The sequence below is a fragment of the Equus caballus genome, chromosome 23 (genome assembly GCF_041296265.1).
Source record: "Equus caballus isolate H_3958 breed thoroughbred chromosome 23, TB-T2T, whole genome shotgun sequence".
In the NCBI taxonomy this organism is placed as follows: domain Eukaryota; kingdom Metazoa; phylum Chordata; class Mammalia; order Perissodactyla; family Equidae; genus Equus; species Equus caballus.
The window spans coordinates 34,040,566-34,065,600 of NC_091706.1; the positions used below are offsets into that span (position 1 = coordinate 34,040,566).

At 39.5% G+C, this 25,035-nt stretch overlaps 1 protein-coding gene across 12 annotated transcripts in view; it reads right to left on the reverse strand.

The window, feature by feature from the left end:
* The window catches only part of CFAP95 (cilia and flagella associated protein 95), a 138,084-nt gene that overhangs the window by 109,793 nt on the left and 3,256 nt on the right, over nt 1-25,035 (reverse strand). For all 12 annotated transcript variants that reach the window (XR_011431547.1, XR_001379671.3, XR_011431549.1 and 9 more), the window contains exon 2: nt 7,721-7,829. Coding sequence is in view for 9 of the 12 variants with exons in the window: in XM_023627227.2 (XP_023482995.1) it covers nt 7,721-7,829 (109 nt within the window). In the remaining 3 variants the exon portion in view is untranslated. The remainder of the gene's footprint in view (nt 1-7,720; nt 7,830-25,035) is intronic.

The following is a 25,035-nucleotide window of genomic DNA, read 5'->3' on the forward strand; positions in this document are numbered from 1 at the left end:
TCTCAGCAGTGGCTTTGCCCTTGGAAATTCTGGCTCCGTTTTCCTGTCTAGGTGAACTCAGTAGTGTCATATGCAGATTATTGAAAGGATCCCAGAGAAGAAAAGAGGTCCCCTCTTTATCATTATTTTGAACAGCTGGGACTCAGGGGATGCAATCAGAAAAATAACTTCATCTTTTTTCTCCACTGCCTGTTCAAGCTCGCCTTTATGGGATGGTCCTCTCCCTGCTCCTAGAAATAAATCTTGGACAAGTACATATTTTCTTTTGATCACTCTCAGATAACAAAACCAGTCTCAGGTAAGTAATTAATATTAATAGAATAATCACAAGAGGGACTTTTAGTTGTCTGAGGAAAGGGAGAAAAAGAGCAAGTGAAGAAATAGAAAATCAGCCAACCCTCCCCCGACCCCAGCCCCATACACCCACTTCCCTCTGCATACTTCCCTGGAGCAGACCCTAGCTGGAGGAGGAGAATATCTCCAACCTTAAATGAAATTTATAATTTTGATGGGTTATTTTAATTATTGAAATGTGACCAGCAGACATTTTATTATCTAAGAGTGATCATAAAAATTATGGAAACTGCACAAGATTTTATCCAGGGGTAGAGAAAGAACTAATTCCACAAAGTGTGGTGAATAGATAGTGGAGGCAAAGAATGTGGGGGCGGGGGGGGCGGTATGATTGTACCTTTTGAGTCTTATTTGTTCAACTTAACAGTTATGCCTGCTTAAGCAAACTGATATACATGAAAAATTAAAATCTAGTTTCTCTAAAAGTTAAATTTGGGCATGATTATTAATATAGAAAAAGAGTTGCTGAGGAGAGTGATGGGATCAAAATGGCAGACACCTACCATCACTCCTGCCCCAAATTCCTAGAAATGACAAAGACAATCTTTGCCACAATAAATACACACATAGTTGCAGCAGAAGACAAGGAAAGTACACTCAAGTGGCCAAAATTTACACAGAATTCCTGAAACAGGAAAGGTGGATGCAATTGTGCTGATATTGGCAAAGACAATCCAAAGTAGATCCAGGAGAGGATGCTGGAACTGGTGGCATCGACTCCAAGCTCAGAGATTATGGAAACAGGAAGCAAGAGGGGGCCGTGACTCAAATGCCCATCATCCCTGAACATCTTCCTTTCTCCTGGTTTAAGTGGTTCTCCTCCTGCAGCATTTAAAAGTACTCCATTTACAAAAATTTGATCCATATGCCTCTTTTAGGTACTTAGATCTGAATGCAAGGAGCATCTGTAAGATTATATTGCTCAAAACACTATTCTACTATGTCAATCAAAGAAAAAAATACCTGAACCAATTAAGTAAATGATAATTGAATTTCTCAGATCTGGTATAATTATACTCTTCTGTACCCCTTTTAGGGTTATTAACTTTTAAATGTCACATTTTCATCCACTAAAACAGCTCATATTTGAGACCTACTTAGCTATTCTTCATCTATTCATAAAATGAATATTAGCACACTTTTGTACTGTTCATTTATTTGCCATTTTAAAGTCAAAAATGACCATGATGCTGTTAATACTAATATTAGCCTGATTTGCTCACCAATGTTGTCTTGTTAGTTCCAAAAATGCCTTGGCATTGATCCATTAGCTAAATAAGAAAAATCTATTTAATAAAATTACTCATGTTTTTCTTTGTTCCTTTATCTCTGAAAAGTTCTCACCTTCTATGACACAACATCAAATGTGTTGTGTACCTAAGCCTTCTGAATTTATGGAATTCAATACGCACTTTCTCCGAAGTGGTCTTACACGAATGATTGTGACAGGGCCTTTGGTAGTGCCGTGAGGATTCTCGGGTGAGGGATTTCACAAGTGAAGAAACAATGATAGAAGTACTCCTGATAATTTTAGTTTGTGTGGGACTCACTCTGGTATAATTAAGTAGCACCTGAATAAAGTGCAAATAAAATACCAAAACAAAATACTGCTGTTTAAAATACTATTTCCCATGATCGCTTAGACTAGTAAGACAATCAGAGAAACTCCAGTGGCTTGAATTACTGCTCCCCCGTGAATCAGCATCCTCCATGGCCCCACTCGGCCTTCTGAAGTCTGAGGGACTACTGGAGTAGGAATTCAATTATGCCACCACTGAAACCTGAGTGGTATGTTTCCAGATTCCACCAACAGATGGTTCCTTTAGGGTTCATTCAGGAGCTTCACAATGGTCACCTCCACTAGAAAGCCATCCCTGACCTCCCCTCAACTCATTTCAATTCAGGGGCCCTTCACAGATCCTGATCTTCTCCCTGTCACAGCATCCATCATACACTTTGCCACTGTGGTTGTATGCCCCCTTTCCCCCATAAGCCTGTGAGCTCCTGATGTACAGGGACCTTGTTTTGAATTATATTTCTTACCCCAGCACCTAGCATAATAACTTGATATAATGTTTCTTACCCCAGCACTTAGCAAAATAATAAGGCCTCAATACATGTTTGTTGAATGTAGACTTCCTTTCTTCTTTCCTTCCTTCCTCCCTTCCTTCCTTTCTTTCTTCCTTCTTTCTTCCCACAAATATTTATTGAGCACCCACTATGTGCCTGGAAGCATTCCAGGAACTGGAGATCCAGCAAAAAACAAAACAGAACAAAGTCCCTTCTGTCAAAGAGCTTGTATTCTAGTAGAGGGAGACAGACAATTAACAACTAAATAAGTCTAAAATATGTCCAGTGATTTAATTGCCATGAAAAAAACTAACGTAAGGGAAGGGGATAGAGAGTGATGATGTGAATGGGCTGCTCTTTTATATACAAATGGGCAACTGGCTCATTGAACAAGTGGGACTTGTAAGTAGATACAATCAGAAAACGAATCTATTCTTCCTCCATCATTTGGAGGTCTAATTCTTTCCTATGCTCCTTAATGAAATATAGGACAGGTCCAAGGATTCTTCTGGTGATTCTCAGATAACATAAAAACCTTCTGGCTACTTCTGTCCCAGAGTCTTATTGAGGTAAGTAAAATACCCAGCCCCAGGTACTAGTTAAATCTCACACTTCATTTAAAATGAAAGATTCTCCTTCCTTCACCTTGGGCTGCTGTGGCTTGGACTACCTCAGTGGAAAAGGGGAGCACAGTTGACTTCTTCCCAATTGTCCCCCTTGAACTTTTTCCCTACTCCCCAACTCCCTCTGGCTCCTTGGGAGTTGAAGCCAAGGGTATGGGGATATGAGGAAGGAGAGAGGTAAAGGCAAGAAAGGTGGAAGAGTCATCCTGTTTTGGTTTCCTCTTGGCATGGCTGTCTCTGATGCTCTCTGGCATTGGTAGAAGTTCAAAGTTGACTTTCTTGGGGTGTTCTGGTAGATCCTTTCTCGGAGCATTCAATGGCATGTTCCATGACACAGGATGCCACTGGCTGGACTTAAATGTCCTGCCTCAGCCCCTGGGAATCCAGCTGATTCCCCTCCCATCCCTAACTGAGGGGCTCTTGGGCAGGCTCTGAATTGGCTCCATGTTATCTTTCTCTTCCACATGGCCCACACTTGATCCCCAAAAGCCACATATGGGCCTGACCACTCACTCATCCTTGTTCCACCACTGATGTACACGTGGCTAGTTCCCCTCTTTCTGCTCTACTGCTTCAGACAGATCCCCAGAGCCTTGTAGCTGTAACTTCATCAGGCATCAAAGGTGGTTTTCAGCTGACACTTACAGCACATCTTTTCCAAAACCCTGTCTCTACTCGCAAACTCCTCTTTTGGCTTCTTGGATTTCAATCCTCTTATATCCTTCATGTGAGTGGTGGCCTAAGGGCACCATCTTCTTTGAAGGTCTCACCTAAGTGGCTGAATATTTCACTTTGGCACATGGACTATGGTTCTTTTCTTGGCTTTTTGGAGTCTCAGCCAAAATGTAGACAAACAAAGTTTCATTTTAAATCCTGGTACATATAAATGATGCTCACATTAGCCCCAGTGGCAGCATTTAAGGGCAAGGAGACCTTCAACCAGCTAAACAGAAACACTGGTGGACATAGGAATCAATTACTCAGCAGCAATCTTGCAAAAGAACAAAAACACTAAGAAGGCAGTTAGGAGGGGAAACAGATGGGAATAGGGCTAGCCAGCACATGTGTGACATAATTTTAGGAAACTGGACAGAGGTTATAGCTAAGATGTAAGAAATCAAAGCCTCAATACATATGCAGTGAAATGTACACAATGCCCAAGCCAGAGTGAAAAAGAAAAAAATCAGTTCCATTTTTCTGCAAGGAGGATGATGTAGTGTCATGGGGTAAAAAGCCCACCAGGCTGGGAGTGGAGCAATTTGGCTCTCCAAGAGGCAGTTTGGAAAAGCATTTAAGATCTTAGACTTCGGAACCAGAGGAGAAAAATGGATTTTAATTTTTAAAATACTTGCTAGTTGTTTGACTTTGAACAAGTGATTAAGCTTCACTTGCCTCAGTTTCCTCATCTACACAATGCAGTTCTTGTGTGGTACCTGCCTGAAGAATTGTCCAGAGGATGAAATGAGTCCCTATTCATGTAATTGCCTTCTTGAATTGCTCCTACTGCATCAGTAGGATGCAATCATGAAGCAACTTTATTTTATTCAAGCTGCTCCTTCCATCCCACATGGATGGCTGGTTCTTTCCTTTTGCTTAATGGAAATTTTAGGCAAGTCCCATAGCTTTTCTGGGCCCCTCAATCTCAAGAAGGATCTCATTTCAGTTATGAAATTTTCCAGTACAGTCAAATAATCAAAACATTTACCTGTACTAGATTTAAGCTTCTCTCCTTCCCAGTTAGGTCCTGCTTTAGGCCTGGAAGCCTGAAGCAGGTGGGGCCTTGGTCAAGTGCTGTTTCCCTTCTGGGCCTCTCTCATCTACTCCCACCACCACCCCCATAGGCCTCTCCCAGGTCTGGCTAATGGGAGGATGTGAGGCAAAAAGCCATAGTGTTAAGTGGCCCTTATTCTCTTGCCCTGTGCTAGTGGCCCTGGACTTAGAGGACATTCAAAAAGGACTTTTCTCATGGGACACATTTGTAATTGTTTCCAGAGCTTCTGTTACTAGGACCTCCAACTGCAGCTTGCTGGAAGCAGGCAAAGCTTCTCCTCCTGGCTGATTGTAACTCCTTTCCTGAGCTTTGGGTATCTGGTAAGTCTCTTGTGCTGGGTTTCTTTGCCCCCTGCTCCTACCCTAGGCAGCTCTTTCAAGAGTGCTCTAGAAAATTCTGTTCAGTAGGTCCAAGGGGTAAACTTACACACTCATACATCCTTGACCACCACCATCCCTGCTTCAAGGACTGCTTGCTCTCTCTCTCTCTCTCGGTCTCTCTCTCTCCCTCTCTGCTCTGTCAGATCAGGCATGACCTCACACCTTTAGGTTCTCAGGTCTGTGTCATATGCCTGGACCCTATGTCCTCTAAATTCCAGGGCACAGATATTGATCTCTCTGAATGGTTCCCTTGAAAGCCCTCTCAATTGAGGAAGAGGAGACACACAATCAGTAACTAAATAAATCCTCTTTCGACTCTAGTCTTCAAATATGTAACCACTCATACTGGCTTGACCTAGTTTAGAATCTCAGTAGGGCCTGCCTAGGTGGTTCAGTATCTTGCTCTAGGATGTGTGTTCTTACCAACTATCAAGAGTGTTCTAGTGTTTAGGCCTCTATCAAAACCCTGTGACAAGAGAAAGAGGAACTCATCCGTCTTCCTGCCACATCCAGCATCCCACCTGACATGAAGGTATGGAGGCTCTGGACCTCTATCCCTCTCCTTCTTGTTTCACCTGGGACCTCAGGTGAGTCATTTAAGATCAGTGAGTCTAGGTTTAGAACTGGAATAATAATATCTTTCTTGTCAACCGTATAACTTTGTTGAGAAGAACAAGAAACAAGAAGGATGAACAAGTGCTTTATATATGAAAAGTCTATAGAAAAAAAAAGTAACTTACTATCAAGATATGAGAATAGCAGTTTGATCAGAAACAGTGACTCCTTGATCTATTTTGCTTCCTATCTAATACATCCTACAAAACTAGTAGAGAAAGGACAAGATTTCAATGACCATGAATAAAAGTCATCGAGAAGGTAAATATTATTATATTTATACATCCTCTATTAAACCTGAGGCTTGACTGTTATAATGCATAGAATGTAAGGAGTGAATGTATGAGGTTCCTACAACTCATATTTCACTTCATCTCACTTCCTCCCACAACCCAGAGACAAAGAACATTTTCATTTAGGGACCAAAAATAAATGTATTTTAAGGGACAAAGATGCTAAGAGCATGCCAGGCAATGCCTGCCTTGTCCAACTTGCTCTTGTCCTGACCACAGCCTCATTTTCAAGAAAGCAAGATTAAGCTGGATTTGGGGCAGTGGGGCAGGGTGGCTATTGACTGAGTTGGGCATCAGACTCAAGAGCCCCATCAGACACTGGCTAATGATCAATGAGGCAGCCTGAGGCAAAGGCAAGAGGGCAGGGTGGAATGGAAACTGAGGGAACCATCAGAATGGCTCAGCGATTTGGGTTGTGGGGTGATGGAACAATGGAGCAGAGAGAAATAGAGATGCCAAGAGAGACTGTGCGTGTGTGTGCGTGTGTGCGTGTGTGCGTGTGCGTGTGTGTGTGTGTGTGTGTGTGTGTGTTAGAGAAAGAGAGTTGTCTTGCTTTAAAGTTGTTTTGTTCCTGTAAGTTTCCTGGTTCCACATATCCAGGCAGCTGTATCTTTATAATAAGTCCCCATTTTTCACGCTATCCATATTACTCTCTGTTCATTGAGAAAGGGAGGAAAAGTCACAGACCATGCCAAGCTAATTCATTCCCATAACCTTGGAGAACAGAAAATCTTCTAGAACCATTTCCAATGTAGAATTATGGATCTTCCTAGGCCTGCCCTATTTCAAACTAGCCCAGCTTTTGATGGCAGAATGTGATACAAACCCAGTCTTCTCAACACATTCACATCCATCCTTGTCAAATTACCAGTTCCAAGGGCCCCAAGACCATCCTATAAGGCTAAACTGAGGCTTCAACTATCCGCAAAGCTCTTAACATTATAGGACACAATTTGGAGGTTTTTGGGGAGTTGAGCTCCTGCCTCATGCTGATTGGACAGACACCTAAATAGCCAAGCAGTAACCCACTGACAGCAATTCAAACAGAAATTAAACAATGAATATTCGCTTTGTAACTAGGTTGTACAAACGTTATGAGAATATTAGTAGCCTGTTTTAATTCCTCATGACGCCACCACCTTAAGGCAAGTACAAAAGATTGGAAATCAAAGAACTGGGTTCAAACTCTCACTCTTCCACTCCTTAGCTGCGTGACTTTGAGTGAGTTGCTTAACCTCTAGGAGTTTGTCCCTGTCTGTAAAATAGAGATAATAATACCTACTCCACAAGGTTATTGTGAAAGTGAAAAGAGACATCCAACGAGACGCTGCAGGTGCAGCAGCAGCATCACAATCGCAGTAATAATTTTTTGAGCACTTGTATGTGCCAGACACTGATTTAGCCCCTTATTTGCTTTATCTCATCTAATTTCCCTGATAACCTTATGCAGTGCACACATTTTGCAGGTGAGGTCGCTGAAGCACACAATGGCTGAGTCGCCTTCCTGAGTAACTGCGAGAGGGGTGGCACTGACAAAGTGCTCCTCCCTTTCCTTTTCCATGTTTCACTAGGAGGAAGATTCCAGACCGAAAGGAATTAGCAGCAGCTACTTACTGGGGGCTCATCGGTTCCAAATCGCCAATACGTTGAATTACACAGTTTTTTTACTTCCTCAGGACCCTCTATATCATAATCTTTGGGATAAGCTTCTCTGTCATGGTGCCTTAAGAAAAAATTTAGAATCTGTTAAGGGATAAAGCTTATTTATCATCTGCTGTATTTAAATTTTTAAAAAATTACCCAATGAAAATTTAGTGTATTTGTGACATTGTTTTAATTATAAATTTACTGGATTTGGTACATATACATTATTTTCCATCTCTTTTCAAGTAATGCCGAGCCTACTTCCTAAAAACACCTTAGCACATGTGATAAACCTAATAATATCACAAAACAATACTTATCCAACACAGCAATTATTCAGTGACTCCAATAAACTGAATCTTAGTTAATAATATAAATTAGTTACTGAAAGTAAATTCTAAAATAAGACACAGTAATATCTCAGAAAGGCAACTTGCCACTTTAGAAATTTTTCCTACCACGAATTTTAACTACAACTTTTTTTCAAAATAAGAGAGAGCGAAGTATCTGCTCATATGGATTTATAACATGTGCTTCCTGCTTCTACAAAGGGTATAAAGGAAGCTGACAATTAAACATAAGCTAGAAAAAACAGTTTTTAAAACATGTAAATGGAAGAAGAAAAAATATTCCAAACATCTTGACTAAAAGGGTGGTTAGAAATAATAATAAAGGAGGGATTTGGGAATAGGGAAGGAAAAGAAAGTGAAGTGGTCTACGATAGAAGTAGCTATTTTCACAAAGATTTCTCCGATGAGATAAAGGAAGCTGAACCTAAACACCCCTCAGAACGGGCCTTGCTATTAAGGGATACAGGGCTAGGATTGTGTAAGGGACACTGAGGTACCCAAGAATTCATCCATCCATCCATCCATCCATCCATCCATTTGTTCGCTCACTCAGCAAATATTTTAAGTACCTACAATACGCCAGGCATTTTGCTAGGTTCAGGGGATGCAATGGGGATGCTCCCTGCCTGGCGCGGTCCCTGCTTTCAGTTGCTCACAGTCTGGCGAGAGACACAGATAATTAAACAAGAAAAATGTACAATGTGGTGAGTGTGGGCACAGGGCTGTGTAAACAGAACAGCATTCACTAATCTGGATGAGGTACCCAGCATCCAAATTAGGAGGCCCCTTACGAACTGGCCTCCCACCTCATCCCACTGCACTGGGGCTGGGCCCCTGCATCACACTCAAATTATATTCTTTTCTCCCCACCTCCAAGCACAGACGCAGAGCTCTGCATAGAACACAGCAGCAAAAGAGCCCAGGGTGGAGCGGCAGACCCCTAGCATGTGAGCCCTCTACGCTCCTCATATCTGAGCATTAAATTGCAAAACACTAAAAGCATTATGGCACCATACCAGCATTATTTGAGAGCCTCACAGGAAGTGCTCACTGAAGTCCTTAGGGAGAATACTGAACATCAAGAACCAGGATTGATAGAGTAAATGGGGCCATAAGTTTTAGTCATTGTTCAGCCAAGCCTAGCTGTGTGACCTTGGGAAAGTTGCTTAACCTTTCTGTGCTTCCATTTTCACATGTGTAAAATGAGGACAGAAACAATAGAAACAATTTTTAAGCTCTTTATAAGAGTTAAAATGAAAAAAAATAAAGGTGGAAGGTCCTTCAAATACTGTAAAGTACCATAAACATCTATGTATATGAATACTAATCTGCTTCAAAAAATTCTGATGAGCAAGAATTGCAATTTTATTTTTCCATAATTGTACTTAATTTTTTTCCAAGTGCTCATATTGCCAGGAGGAAAAACCTTAATCTTGGTCAATTCTGGATCCCTTCCAATTCTAAAGGGTTTGTGTGGTATGACCAAGCCGAGAATCCATCTTTGTCGTCATCGTCTCTCTTTGCTAGCATCAGTGGAAACATCCTCATTCTCCTGTGACCCTCCATTATGGATCCACGCAGATCTCTGTTGTCCTCCTAGTCCTGCCACACAGACTCTCGTGTAGACTGGCACTTTACCACAAGGGCGCCACTATCTAGCCCACCAAAAACCTTCTTGGGTCCCTCTCCAACCAGGTTCCTGGAAAGCCAGATGCCGTCCCTGAGCTGTTTGCCTGGCCCACCAAGAAGGGGTGTGTTTCCTGTCCCCACCATACTGGACTTGGGGGACACATAGAAGCCCCACACTTCAACAGCTCTGAAAACAGTACCCTGGAAATGGAGGACTAGGCAGTGATAGGTCCAATCTGCTCTAGGATTTCCAAAGTCTTAATTCCAATTTGAGATCCTGGACAAATCCGCATGTTCTTAACTTCTCTGGTTTCCTCCATCTTCAGTACATGAACTCATCTGCTACAGGAGAGAAGTCCAGCTCTTCATCTATCCTTCCAAATCTGTGATGCCATCCTAAGACCCAAGTTTTTGAACCCCAAAGCCAAGAATTTGGCTCTTTTGTTGCCAACTGGGTCATTCTTCCTTGACACAATAAAACCAGAATACCTCCCTATGAGCATAGGAATGAAGGGGCAAAGCACTAGTTAACATTTCAATGTATTATCTCCAGGGCCCACCTCTTTATTAGGCACACCATAGGCACAGTGCCCAGGGCTCGCCATACTTTTAGGGGTCCACGAGAGTGTTTTAATTATTTTTAAATCACAAAAAAAGAATATAATCCAGCTTGGATTATATCCACGTCTATACCAATGCAGTCATAAAGTATCATTTTTAACTTTTTTTTTTTATGAAGGAAGGGGTCCATGAAGGTAAAGATAATCAGCTCCCATAAAGATCAGAATGCTGCCTTTATTATCCCACCATATATTTTAAGTTGTATTATAACTAGATTATTACAAAAGATGCAGCAATGTTCCTTTTCTTATGACAATCTCAGATAGCAGCCAAAAGCCCAGCATTGAAAACACAAATCTATAATGAAAGTGTTTCTTTGGAGGACGGGGCTAATGCAACTGGCATTCCCTAATGCCTGCCAGCTGCCCATGACGGTGTGCCCACAGCCCTCAGGCTCTGAGAGATAAACAGCTGAAAAAGATCTACCTCTACTTCTAAGAGGCTGCCAGCCTAGCAAAGAGAAATATACATCTGTAAAAATTATAAACTATAATAAAATACAATATAAAATACAATATAAAAATATATTTAATATACACTAAACATATACTTACTATACATAAAAATATAGTAAAAATCATTAGCGTGTTATAAAGGAAATGGGAGACCTAATTAATTCCCTGACTTTATTATATTATGTCAGGCAAACATTGGCTTGTGCCTCAGTTTCCCCAAGATGGACTGAGAATCATACACTGAGGAAACAAATGAATCAATGGATTTAGAGTCTCAAGTGAAAAGTGACATAGTAATGCAAAATACTGTTATGTATAATAATATTGTATCTATCTACAATATGCTTCAGTTGGATATTTTTAAATACTTTGTCAATACCAATTAAGCCTTACAGCATCTTTGTGAGACAAAATATATGTATATATATATGCATAAAAATAACAAAGGTAAAATAATACATACATACTTTATATAGCCCTATTGTCCTTGCTACCTGCATTTATTTATGGTCACCATACAACTGGCCATGACTAGTCATTTATTGCAATAAAAATTCCTCATGAGAAAATAATAAATAAAGCAAAATTTACAATGTCTCTGGAACAGTAACTTTCAAACTTTTTATACCACAGCCCCCACCCACCCACCCCAAGCCACTCTGAGACATTTGCCCAATGTCTGGAGACATTTTCAGTGGTTGGATCTGGATAGGGTGAGTTGTTAACTGGTATCTAGTGGGTAGAGGCCAGCAATGCTGCTAAACATCTTACAAGGCACACGACAGCTCCCACAACAAAGAAATATCTGGCCCAAAATGTCAAAAATGCCAAGGTTGAGAAAGCTGTAGAGGATGGTTGCATACCAGACTCTTAGATCAGTGGTTCCCAAAACTGAGTGTTTCATGGAGCAGCAAAACTTTCCCCCCAAATTTGTAGAACCAACAAAAAATTGACAACTTTTGTCTTGACAGAACATTAAAAATAAAATAACCATCTATCACCTTTAATAAGAAGACCTCTAACCCTAAAGATAAGTAAAAACAATCTCAGAGTCCTTTCAACTGAATAAATTTGCTATATAAAACACTTGCAGGGCCAGCCCAGTAGTGTAGTGGTTAAGTTCACAAGCTCCACTTTGGCGGGTTTGTGGGTTCGGATCCCAGGCACTGACCCACACTGCTCATCAAGCCATGCTGTGGCAGCATCCCACATACAAAATACAGAAAGACTGGCAAGGATGTTAGCTAACAGCCAATCTTCCTCAAAACAAACAAACAAACTTGCTACATTGTCTTTACAATTTGTACATCACCTTGGATTAGTAAAAAGGTCATCGTTGACCAGCACTGGTTTAGTCCACAGACTGGTTTCTGCAGATATTGTTTGCCTAGACACGAATTTGACAGCAGCTGGTCAGCAGTCAGTTCAAGGTCAAAGCAGCTTGAATACAGGTATTCCATGCTGCTGACTGAAGGAAGAGCTGTGTCTTCAGTGCCAGGCATGCAGGTACAGGCTGACACTCTTGCTGGGAGGAGGGCTCTCAGGACTTCCTGCCAGCAGGGCCAGAATCTTCTTTGACAAGCAGCCGTGCTTCTGCTGAGGACCTTGCTCTATCAAGCCCAGTGGTGAATGCTGTGGCTTTTTCTTTATATGAGAAATCTTTATGTAAGACATCCTTAATTACAAGAGATGAAACGTATTTTCTCTACCCTACTGAGGGAGAAATAATATGAATATGAATAGAATTAAGAATGAGGAAAGCGCTGACAGGACAGGATCAGAGCTGCCAACTGTGTGAAAAGGAGCTTGGAACCATGACCCTGTTGTCAAAAATGCCACTTGGACTGATTCAGAGAGGATTAAGGTCAACAGAATCTCGTAGGGCAAAAACAGCATGAGCAGGTCCCACGCTGGACAAATGCCCAACATATCCGGTTGGTATCCAACTTCTTGCCACCAACCCTACAATCACCTCATCCCTCTAGATCCTGTTCTTCCTATCTCCCCGGGCCCAATGTAGTCCCAAGTAATGCCTTGTCAAAAGGACTTTCTGGGTCTGTTTCTGGGGTCCTTCGGGAGATTGGGTTTTCTCCTGTAAGAGTTGGATGATTCCACAACAAATCAGATCTGTAAGGCACCTTGTGTAAACACATGCACATCTTCAAGTGAGTTGCAGAACTAAACAAACTCAAATCCAGAGCATACTCAGGCAGGGTCCTGCAGCTACTCTCAGGCTTCCCCAAGCCCTAGGACAGGGTGGGGTTAGACCATAGGATTCTCCTTGCAGGAAAGTGGACCAAGTTACACTCTAGGGTTTCTGTGCTCCCATGTCTATGTAGGGGAAGAAAAGTGGGGGTTTGCAAAGAAACCATTATCTTTATCACTGCTTCACCTTTCGCATTTTAAAATAATTATCCATTAATGAATTTGCCTTCTCCTTAGACTAAGAGCTTCTTAGACACAGGGATTATTTTTTACTCATCTTTGTGATCTCAGTGCTGAGCATAGTCTAATACATCGTAAATGTTCATTAAATTTTAAATGATTGCTTGATTGATTGAATGTTCTTATATTTTGTTATGTCACTTTAATATAAATGCTGAAAGCAAAGGCTTTCAAATGTGTCCATAAAAATGAAGAACATCCCAGCTCACTCCGCAAAAGTGCATGTAAAGAGGAAGTGATCATGCACATAGATGCTAGTCCTTTACAACAAAAACTTGTCTCCCGAGGAATTACAAACCTACTTGCTGAATGCGAACATTCTCAACATACAAATGCATAACACTGATTGCAAAGGGGGTATGAATCTGAGCAATATCTGATACAAGAACGATGAAAATCTAAGCTGAATTATAGCTTCTGGTTACTTGAGAAGAGACACACTTTCTTTGTGGATTTCAAAGATGTTAAAAATGTTTAGTTAAAACTCCAGATGGCAGACTATATTAATTTCGAATTTTAGAATTATTAATGTAGTTCACAACTACTCTGTCAGCTATTGTATTTTCTGATGTAAGTCTAACCGAAATGAGAAGAGAAAGATACCTTTTCTATTAGGTTTTATAATCATCCGCTATCTAGAACTTTAAAAGAAAACTACCCCCCAAAGTCAGCTATACTTCCTGACACATTAGAAGCAGAAAACCAATAGAATCAAAGACTACAAAGAAACATTTGACAATCGTCTTTAAAGATTTCATGGGCAAAGGATTTACATGCCAAGGTAGTTTATTTAGTGGCACATTCATCAAACTGACAAATGAAGACTTCTAGATGTATCTGCAGAGTCATAAAGAAAATCTTAGGTCCTTGGGAGAAATGTGACATTTCAGACTTATGAAGAAGGACTTTGTTTTTCAATGTGTCTCATGCTGTATGTGATTTGTGCATCTATAACCATGAAACCACAGAATTTGAGGTCTAAACTACACTCAAAAATAAAACCAATTGATGCAAACAGATAAGTGAAGTCATTTTCTTCATTCAACATATATTGAGTGGCATATAAATAAGACTCATAATTATTATGAATTTTCTTCATAGAAAATCTTCAAAATCAGTAGGTCCTATGGAGAATATTGGGAGGAAACAAAAGGGACACAGCAGTGCAGACATTTGTCTGTCTTAGTTTAAACCTTAAATAAATGTTGTCAGTCTAATTAACTGCCAAACGCATGACTTTTAAAACAGCTGAAGGGACATGTATTAAATAAGGTGACATTATATTGATTATCATCCCTGGGACACTTAGAGGGAAATGAGGTACTAAGTACCCTGGAAATGGTGAAAACCAGGACTGTCCTGGTCAAATCAGAATCAGGACATTCTGTTACCCTGTGTTTCAACAATTGGATCTCGATTATTTTCAAATCCTAGGATATTTCTTAGGATTTCTTTGATCCTCCCCACCAAAAGCAGCTTATATTGACTGGCTAAATACACTCTGTGTGGTGGAAGAGTAGGACTGAAGAAAGACAGAGTTTTAAAGTGCATTATATTTATATTAGTAATTACTATAGTCCAAAGAACACCTTGACAGTATATCTGGCATGAATGGCATGAAGACCAGTTTGCCTCCTGGCAAAACAAAAGCAAACACCTCGTTACCTGTGTAAGCTCCTATCCCAATAGTCTTAATATGGCCAGCTTAAATAATTCGAATTAATTACTCTAGAAACAACATCAAAAGTTTATATTACGTGAGCTTAAGGTCTTTTTTAACGCACACTTCATGAGTCCATGAGCAACACATATTGAGAAGATAATACAAGGTTCTTTGGTTTCAAAGCAATTCATTTAATTCACACTAAAAACAAAAGAACAAGCCTTTCTTCATGAATAAAATTTAGAGTTAAAACAGTCTTCCATTATGAACATAGCTACATGAATGAGCATTTTCCCTTTTCTTCCTAGAAATCATTCAAAAGCAACAAAGGAAAGAGAAAAATGAAAAGCAAGCTAAATTATTGGCAAAGTCAAAGTTATAATTCCCAGATTACATCATGTGCAAGGGCTATCATAAGTGGCCAAGATCCAATCAAAGACAAGTAGAAGAAGTGCAGACAAGAGGCTGCAGCAAGAAATCTCGGTAATGGGATTGCCCAGAGGTGGGAGTTCTCGCAGTGCCAGCCAAAGTACATTTCCATGGTTATGCAGATAAACTCTTTCACTGAAAACAGTGGAAAATGCTAGATAAAATATATATATTTTACTTCTAACACATTAAAAATATTTAAGAGCTGAAAATCCAGTGGGGAATTTCTGGGCCAATTTTTAGATGAAAGCCTGTAACCAAAGGAGTAAGTAGAACTTTAAAACACCAAATCGGCTGATGTACTCAGAGTGTTTGCTAGCATTGCACATGGGTAACGGCTTTAGGACTAGACGGGACAAAAGTCTAGCCCTAGAGCTTACCCAGGAGATGAGTTTTACGAGGTCTTCCATATGTGAGACAGTATGCTCCCCAATACAATTTCCCCTTCTTTCCCTGGAATACAAGAGGTTAAAATTCCCAGCTCCCTTGCAGTTAGTGGGGCCATTTGACTAGTTCTGGCCAATAAAATAAATATGAACAGAAATGATATGTGTCCATTTCTAGGCTAAGACTTTGAAAGCTCTTGTATACTTCTCAACTCTTTCTTCCCCTGCCAGAGCAATCGATGACTTTCTAGATGATGGAGCCTCAATCAGCCTGAGTCCCAGAGTATCTATGTGGAGTGCCTACCTCCCATCAAAAACTTACAGTGGACTTTGTGTGAGCAGGAAATAAACGTTTACATGTTAAGTCACTGAGATCTTTGGAGCTGTCCCTTATCACAGATTAAGCCTATTCTATTCTAGCACAGAAATTAGTGCCAGAAGTGGGGTGGGTGCTATGTAAAAAAATCTAAAATATATGGCACTGGCTAAAGGCCAGGCAAAGACAATAGGAAACTGATATCAGCGGCTGGAAAGGTCAAACATTTGATAGCCCCAGTAGGTGAAGAGTCAAATCATGTTCTTAGTGAGATTAGGAAAGAGACTGAAAAACAGCGTATTAGTTCTACATGCGAATTGCTATTGACAATTGTTTTTGCCAAGTTATTTAAAAAAGAGAGAGGGAGAAAACTTCAGGAAATTGGCTGGTTTACAAGAAGGTAAAGGGAAATGAGAGATTCCAGAAATTTGGGGCCTTAAAATGTCAAAAGAGTCAACAGTTTTAGATCTCAAATGGTAAGAGAGAAAATTGAGAAAGACTTTTTTTGAGATAAAGTTCCACTAAAGCTTAGTCCTGCAGCAAAGTTCATCCTACTGATAGACCCTCCCAGTGAATTAAGTTATATTGGAGCAAGCTAGGAGTCTGCATTTAAATATCCTTTAACTATTCAATATTTGAAATATCCTTGGACATCCAAACTTCTGGGAACAGGAAATGAACTGAGAAAGCTGACCAATCCACAGGAGAGCATATTCTACAACATCCATTGTAGGTGTGGTCAAGGAGAATAATGGAAAAGAAAAGATCACACAGGGCAGAGCCAAGGGACATACAGACAGCAACGGAAAAGAAAGCTGCTGCCAGAAAGCATACTCAGGGTCTAATCAGAGAAGACTCCTGACACTGATGTAGGGCTCCCTAACAACGTCTGCCCAACAGGATTAAGAATGTGTGGACAAATGACAGCACTGTCACTTTCACCTTTCCTCTTTCTGAACAGGAGTGCTTATTACTGTTATCTTGTCCCTGCCCCCCAGTTGTATATTGGGTATATGGAGATGGAGCAGAAAATTTGTCTTTTTGCTTTATAGGTTTTTTAACCAAGTAGAGCCACAGCTAGACTTAGTAGAGAGACAATAGCATAACGTGGAGATCTTAGACTTTTGACCTGTGACTAGATAGAAGATTAAGATCATTGTCCTTGGGTAAATGGGTAAACACAGTGCATGTAGAAAGAGTGAAAGCAATATTTGGTAACTTGCCTAAAGAATACAACTTCAAGTGCACATGGAACTTTCATAGAAATTAAGAAAAAAACATTTTGATATGTTTAAAAGATACAAATGACAATGCAATAAAACTAAAAATTCATAAGATGTTTTTTAAGAGATCCTTCTTAAATTTGGAAATATTTAAACATTTTATCAAACAACTCTTGAGTCAAAGACAATACAAACTTGAATTGCTGAATTTCTCAAAAATACCAATAAATGGAAAAACCACTTACAAGAACCCATAGGATATAGCTAAAGAGGTACTCAGAAAAATTCAAAGCTTTAAGTACTTATAGCAATAAAAATGAAAATAAATAATCTATTTCAAAAACACAGAAAAAGAACAAGCAAGCGAAAAGAAATCAGAATTACAGACTAACTCAAGATAAAGGCAGAATTGAATAAGTTAGAAAACAGAAAAAAATGAATAAGGAGGCAAAATAGACAAACTCCTATCGAAAAAATCAAGCAAAAGGGCAAATATGATGGAGGGATATAACATCCACACAATGAAATAATACTAGGCAATAAAAAGAAATGAGGTACTGATAAATGTTGTGACATGGATGAACCTTAAAAACATTATGCCAAGCAAAAGAAGCCAGTCACAAATGACCATGCATTACATGATTCCATCTATATGAAATGTCCAGAATGGGCAAATCTATAGCAACAGAAAGTGGATTGGTGTTTGCCTAGTGCTTGAGGGCCAGGGAGATTCGGAGGCAATGGCTAAAGAGAGCAAGATTTCTTTTGGGGTTAATAAAAATGTCCTAAAATCAATTGTGGTGATGGATATACAACTCTGTGAATATACTAAAGGCCATTGAATTATACAGTTTAAAAGGGTGATTTGTATAGCATGTGAATTATCTTAATAAAGTTGTTAAAAAATAGGACATAACCATCAAAATAGAAGAAAAAATTTTAAATCATTAAAGACTACTTTCCATAACTCTATGCAAATATATTTGGAAAGCTAGATGACACACAACTTTCTAAGGAAAATAGTTTACCAAAATTATCCTCAATAAGGACAAAAACTCTAAACAGACAATGTCCAAGGAAGAAATAGGAAAGTTGTCAAATAACAAAGTTACTCCCTAAAGCACTACTAGGCCCAGATGGTTTTATAATGGGAGGAAATTTCTGATTTATGCCTGAATGCCTAGCAAGACATTTGACTTGGTTGACTTGCTCACTTGTCAGAGGTGCATGGGCATGGATGGGGACAGTAGCGAATCACATTACCTTCACTACACTGACTTTGACGTGATTGTAAACCAACCAGAGGTAGCCTTTCCCAATTATTTATATTTATTATAGGATTGTTTAACATAAAAAAGTTCCAATTATAAAAACATGCAATCTATCAAGACTAAAGTTTTCTAATAATTCACGCAACACTCATACTTATTCTATCGAGGTCTAGGTAGAAGGCCACAATATCATACCCTCTACGAGAATGCCTGCAATGAAATTTTGGTTGTTTTGTTGGCATGCACACCTACAATGAAAGCAGGTGCTACTGAGCTCTGAAATCTCAGAATTCTTGTACAGTAATGAGTGAGGAATTCCTTTTCTGTGACTGGATCTATTAGGGGTTTTGCGGTTTACACCATTACTCTGAATGGCCGTATGGAAACTAACTAACCTGAATGTGTTGGCCCTAGATATATGTTAGCTCTGCTGTCTCCACCCATCTGGCTGTGTTTATAGATATGTAAATTAGGCATCATAGGTAGATGGATAAATGCTGTTAAGATGCTGTGGCCACCCCTAGAACTAAGAGTCACAATTCTTGCAATCGCACATTCAGCATCACTACATACCAGTCACTATGCAATAAAAAATGCCCATACATATTTCCAAACACTCTAGGGGAAGGGATAAAATTACCTTCAGTTGAAAACTAACACGCCATCTTTAGTTCTCCTTGTGAATCCCAGAGACTAGGATAATCTCCTCTATGAAACTTTCCCCAGTCCAATGGGTCTAAGTTAAGTGCTCCTCTTGGATGTTCCCAGACCACCCTGCTCACCCCAATCCTAGCACACATCACACCACACAGTAATTGCCAGGTTAGCTCTCCCCACTCCTGTCTCTCAGTAATCTTTGACCTCCTAAGACAGGCAGATGTCTTGTTCACTGTCAAATCCCAGACCCAGCAGAGTGCCTGCAATACAGCAACGGCTCAAAAAATATATATATATATATATATATTTTAACAAATGCTATTCAAAAAAGAGCTCTTTACTTAAAAAGAACATTTTTTTAAAAACTGATTTTTTAAAGCTCATTTAATGCTCCTAGCTGAGCATCTCAGTGTTTTTCCAAGTGTTTAAAAAATTGTGACAAGTAATTCATACATTTTAATTCCAAAATATTCTTCCTACCATTTTCTATAGAAGGAGGCTAAATTCTTTTCAATAAATAAATGACATTATATTAATTCTTCCATTTGATTGAACCTGGAACAATCTGATTGGGGATCTTACCAAAGAAACATACGATTTTTCTGCCAAGTAATTATCTTTGGAAATGCATCAAAATTTAGTTAAATCAAAATAAAGAAAATACACTGTGTGACTAATAAGAATTAAAATGCAATTCTATTTCAAGATGAAATAAAGGAAACTGTAATGAAGATTAGTGTCTATCAAAAACAGTAACACAGTATTCAAATTTACTCAGAACTAACTTTTTCAAAGCACCACAAAGATATATTCACCTAATATCTACATGCGATTTCTGTTTTCTGCCCATTACTTCTAAGGTCAATTGTTTTAAACTACATTGGGTGGGTGCTGGTTTGGGGAGGGGGAAGTTTAAAGCCAAAATAATAGCAAATGTAGGAAATCTCCAAAAATGAAGGGGTTATAGTCTAAACTTTTGCTATAAAATTGGATGTTTGGAATTTAGAATTTATCCTCTGCGAGAGTAGCCATCTATAGGATATAGTAGATACAGCAGACATCTATAGGATAGGACGCGATGTCGTAGATATCTATAAGATTGCCAGCCCAACACTCCTTTCTCCTGGGTATATCCATCTTGTCCCATGGCTACTGGAGAACTGCCATATTTCCACCTAACGTTGCCCAGTCAGATGACCCCAAACAGATACTTGGCCCAGGAATGGATATCTGATCTGGAATTTTTGAATTCCTTAAAACCAACCTTTCTTTACGGGATGAAAATGTAAGATATAAATTCCAGAACTGCAGTAGCCATGTTTCCCATAGTCTTCAATGATAAGATGAAGCAGACACACAAAGAGAAGGAGAGAAGAGAAACGAAGCGAGACCTGGTTGCACTTAGATCCCTTGTTGCAGTTGTTCCTAAGTTCCAGTTGTAACTTTGCCCTTCTTATCTGGTAATCAACCATTCCATGAACATTGTGAGCTAATGCATTCTTTTACTTCCTTAGGCTAATGCAAGCTGAGTATCTGTCGTTTGCAACCCAAAGAAGTCTTACTAGTACACAGAAAATGGTACCAATGGGGTGGCTTCCCAGGCTATACTAGTTCTAATGCTATCAAAAACCCTGAGCCTGGGTATCCTGATGTCCACAGAGGAACCTCTCCTTATTATAATGTCACCAAGCCCTACAGTCTTATTATCTCCTCCCTCACTCCCCACACCCTTACCTAGAAAGGGAACATCAGTGAGGTAAGAGAAAGAAAGCTTGGTGAAAAAGTACTTGTGACTATCCATGAAAGGAAAGACTACAGCAGCATATGATGAGGAGGGGGCTCTGATGGCTCCTGTGGCCCAGGTAGGAGATGATCCCAAGGGTAGGGGGTTGGCTCAGGCAGAAGTACTTATATACAGCAATGCTCTGTCCTAGTTCAAGTGCATCCACGTGAGCAAATGCCTGCCCTGTAATACTCTGCATTACAAGGGTTCATCTTGCAAGCAAAACTGTTTTATTTTGGCTAACGCCAGTTAAGTTGAGCAAAACCTCACATATAGGTCAAGGCACAACAATTCCATAACTATTGGTTTTCCAAAAAAGAATTCAATTAGAATTTCATGAAAGAGAATAGCATTGAAAGAAAAATGTAGCCAGGGCAAAAGGATGAAGAGTCTCCTGAATTCATCTTTAAAAACAGAAAATAAGGTGCCTCCCCCCCAAAACTACTACATTCAAAAGCATTTGTGAGTATGTGCGTATGCTGAGAAATAAGAATGTAGGACTAGATTAAAAATAACCATGGCGTAGGATCTACCATTTTAACACACAGACAAGAATGAAAGTGTGGTTAAATGAAGTAAATGGGAATAGCATCATCCTTTTTACCCAACATAAACTAGCAATTAAAAAGATACTTTAAAAAGACTCATAAAAACCATGAAGAGTGACTCAGACTCTGGGAAAGATGAAGTATTGTGTTTAAATTCAGATCATTCAGAGTGTTTGCTTCTGGGGAGAAGCTATAGAAAATGACATCAAAAATTTTTAAGTAATTTTACTTTATTCTTATTATGAAAATAATACATGTTCATTACGGAAAACATAGAAGTGGCAAAGACAAAAAAAGAAAAGGACAAATAGCCCACAAATCCACCTTCCAGTGATAAATATTCTGTGTTATATGATGAATATCATCCTTTCGGTCTCTTTTCAATGCATATAGACACACACTTTTTAACAAAAGAGAGAATCCATTACACGCTTTTTTTTTTTTTACTTATAGTGAGATTCCATTTTCAAATGTTAACCTTTGCACATTTCTTTACTGAACTGCTTTAAATAAGCTTTGCTCCAATAAATCAGAGGCATCCACATTTACCCTGGGAATAATTAAGACTGCTTTGCCAAAAATACGAAGAAAAATAAAGTATTGCTGATTAACTTCTTACTAACAAAATAGAATTTTTGAATCCCGAGTGAGGAATTTTCTTGAAAGTCAGGCATTGCTGAGAAATGAAAGGTCTAAATTTTTTAAGCTTCTATTAACGACAAGATCCAGAAGTTCCCAAATATGGCACAGGTGGGCTGATCTTATAAGTTATCTTTTAAAGCCGGACACTTTAGAAAATGAAAGACGAGCTTTTAAGAAGTCTCAGGCCAGTGAGAGTAAACTGTCTTGAGCAAACCAGGACATAACGCTCACCCTCTCTAGAGAGTGTTAGATGGAAGTTGAGTGTCAGTGGGCCAGCTGTAGGGCCGCCATGTTGAGGGATGAGGTGCCTCTACCACAGTGGCTGTAGGGTCACCAGCCCTTCGCAGGGATCTGTAGTGCCAGCAAAAGGCAAAATGGAACTGATCTGTAAGCAAAGACATCAGGTCCTCAACAAACCAAGTGTATTAGTCACAAATTCACCAGCAACAGGTACAGCAGCCGGACAAAAGATGAGTTGAGCAAGAACAAGGACCCAAACATAGATCCAGGGGTCTCACTCCACCCCCACCAAAATATCACATAACCTCTGTCCCTCACACACACATACATGCCACTGGGGGAAGGAGAAGGTAGAGGAGGAAGGACTCAGAAAGAGTGGGCACTGTTCTGAAAGAGACTATTTTAGCCTAAAACAAGCTGTTTAAACTTGATGAGACAGAGATATCCTTTAATCGGCATGTCTGAATTTTTCTCTGCTAACCAACAGTTGAAAAGCTATGAGAATCAGTTTTAGAAAATAAATTTTATATATGCATCTGAAGTGTATGCAAATTTCTAATTCTGCTACCCACTAGATGGCGAATATATTTCCACGTTATTGGTCTACTATTACATCATCTTAAACAGTCACATGATATTATAATTTAGAGGATTTTTAAAGTATGAGTTCAGAAATAAAAATATGTCTTTAAAGTATAAATATCATTTGCCTCTGTATTAACTAAAAATCTTCTTAGTACCTGTCAGTCCCTCGTGGGAAGTCATGCACTGCAACTAGGAAAAGCACAAGTTTAGTTCCCATTTTTAAATTCTTTATCATATGAATTGGTAGTCTGATACATTATACCGTCATAAGCTCATTTACACAGAGGAGACCAAACACGCTTCAGTGTCCTTCTGTTGCATCAGGATCACGGCTGTGAAAACCAACGCTGGTCTTATTATTGGATGTGTGCTCTGCTGTAATTTTTTACCTTAGGGCCTTTAAAGTATGAAATACAGGGCCCCAGCCTGCAGTGCCTTTTGGGTTCCTGTGTGTGTTCTTTCTACCTGCTCATTTGTTCATTTCTTTGATAAACATTAATTAAGCACCCACTGTGTTCCTAGGCCTCATCCTAAGGCTTGCTCTTCTCGCTTCTCATTATTGACCTGAAAGCCTCTTTAAAGTCTCTTCTCTCCCCTCTCGAAATTCTATGCTGTGTGTGTCGAAACCACACAACCAACTTATTTAAAATGTGCAGAAAGTAAGAGATGAGAAGCTTTTGATTGAGGGCCTGAGCTGTTAAAGGTAGAAGGATGGAGGCTTGACGGGAAGGGAAGCATTTATGGATTTTAACAAAGAGGCCCGCTGTAACGTGGTTACTAAGGGGCTTTATTTTTACTTTCTGTTTTTATTCTATGCTGTTTGAGTATGTGTGGAGATGTGAGGAGATGGGATTACTGACTAGTGAGGATCTATGCAACTCTAGCTTGGTCCTCAGTGATGGGAAGGATTCTAAATACTTCCAGGTCAGTCCCCAAAAAAGTTGCTGGTTAAATACAGGAAGATCAACATAGCAAATTACAAAACTCATCTCTATTTTCTAATTAAGTACACTAATGACATGCTGGTGCCTTGAAACTTGGGCTCTCCTCTGAATGTGGAGTACCTTAAACACATATGAACTCCCGGTTCAAACAGCACAATAGGGCCTAAGTCTGAAAAGCGTCACAGAAAGCTCTTTAATTTCCTTCCCCTGATTTTGTGTAATAATCTTTAAAACTATGAAGTTTCCTACCCCACAATTATTGCCACATTTTATTTTTCTTCCTTTCCACCCTTACTCTTTCTGTTTTCTTCCTATTATGAGGGTGGGGGAGAACGTAAAATGCCTAGGCTGTTTAACTTAGGGCTTAGAAAGGAGAGAAAAGTAATTGAAATTACAAATAAATAAAATTAATCTGACTCAAAACTCTTAAGTGTCACTATGGAGACCAGAGCACAAACTGTCTCCATGGAGATTCACATGAATTTTTTCACTTTAAATTATCATCACTCATTACCAGATGTCAATTTGGCCAAGGAAGAGATGAGTAAAAACAAATAAATCAATATAAATATTACGACTAGCCTCACAACAGAGAATTTATTAAGGGCAAGTCTAGTTTGTTCTGGTTCTTAGTACTCCATTATTCCAATGAGTGGGAAGATATCCCAAGAGAATACTTCCCTTCAACTCAGAATTTCTGATGGAAACATCTGCTGATATAGCTCAATAAATGCTACAGGAATTCATAGGGAAAGACAATTTCCAGAAAAGGTGTCTCTCACCCAGAAGCATCAAGGTGTGATGCAAGTGATATGGCTCTCCATCTACCACTCCAGCTGCAAGGAAAAGACGGTTCCTTGGGCTATGTCTCATCTCAGTAATGGACCAGAGATACCTCTAACCACCATTCTAGGCACATCACTTTATCATGTCTATTATACACAGCTGTTTTTAATATGTGTGGTGAAGTCAGACAGACCTGTATTATATGCCAGATAAAGAGAAACACAGGAATCATCCAAATGTTTAAACTATACAAGCAGAGGTAAGTCAGAATTTCTCCCGGTTACAAACTTTATCTTGCAAATGTGTAGGTGC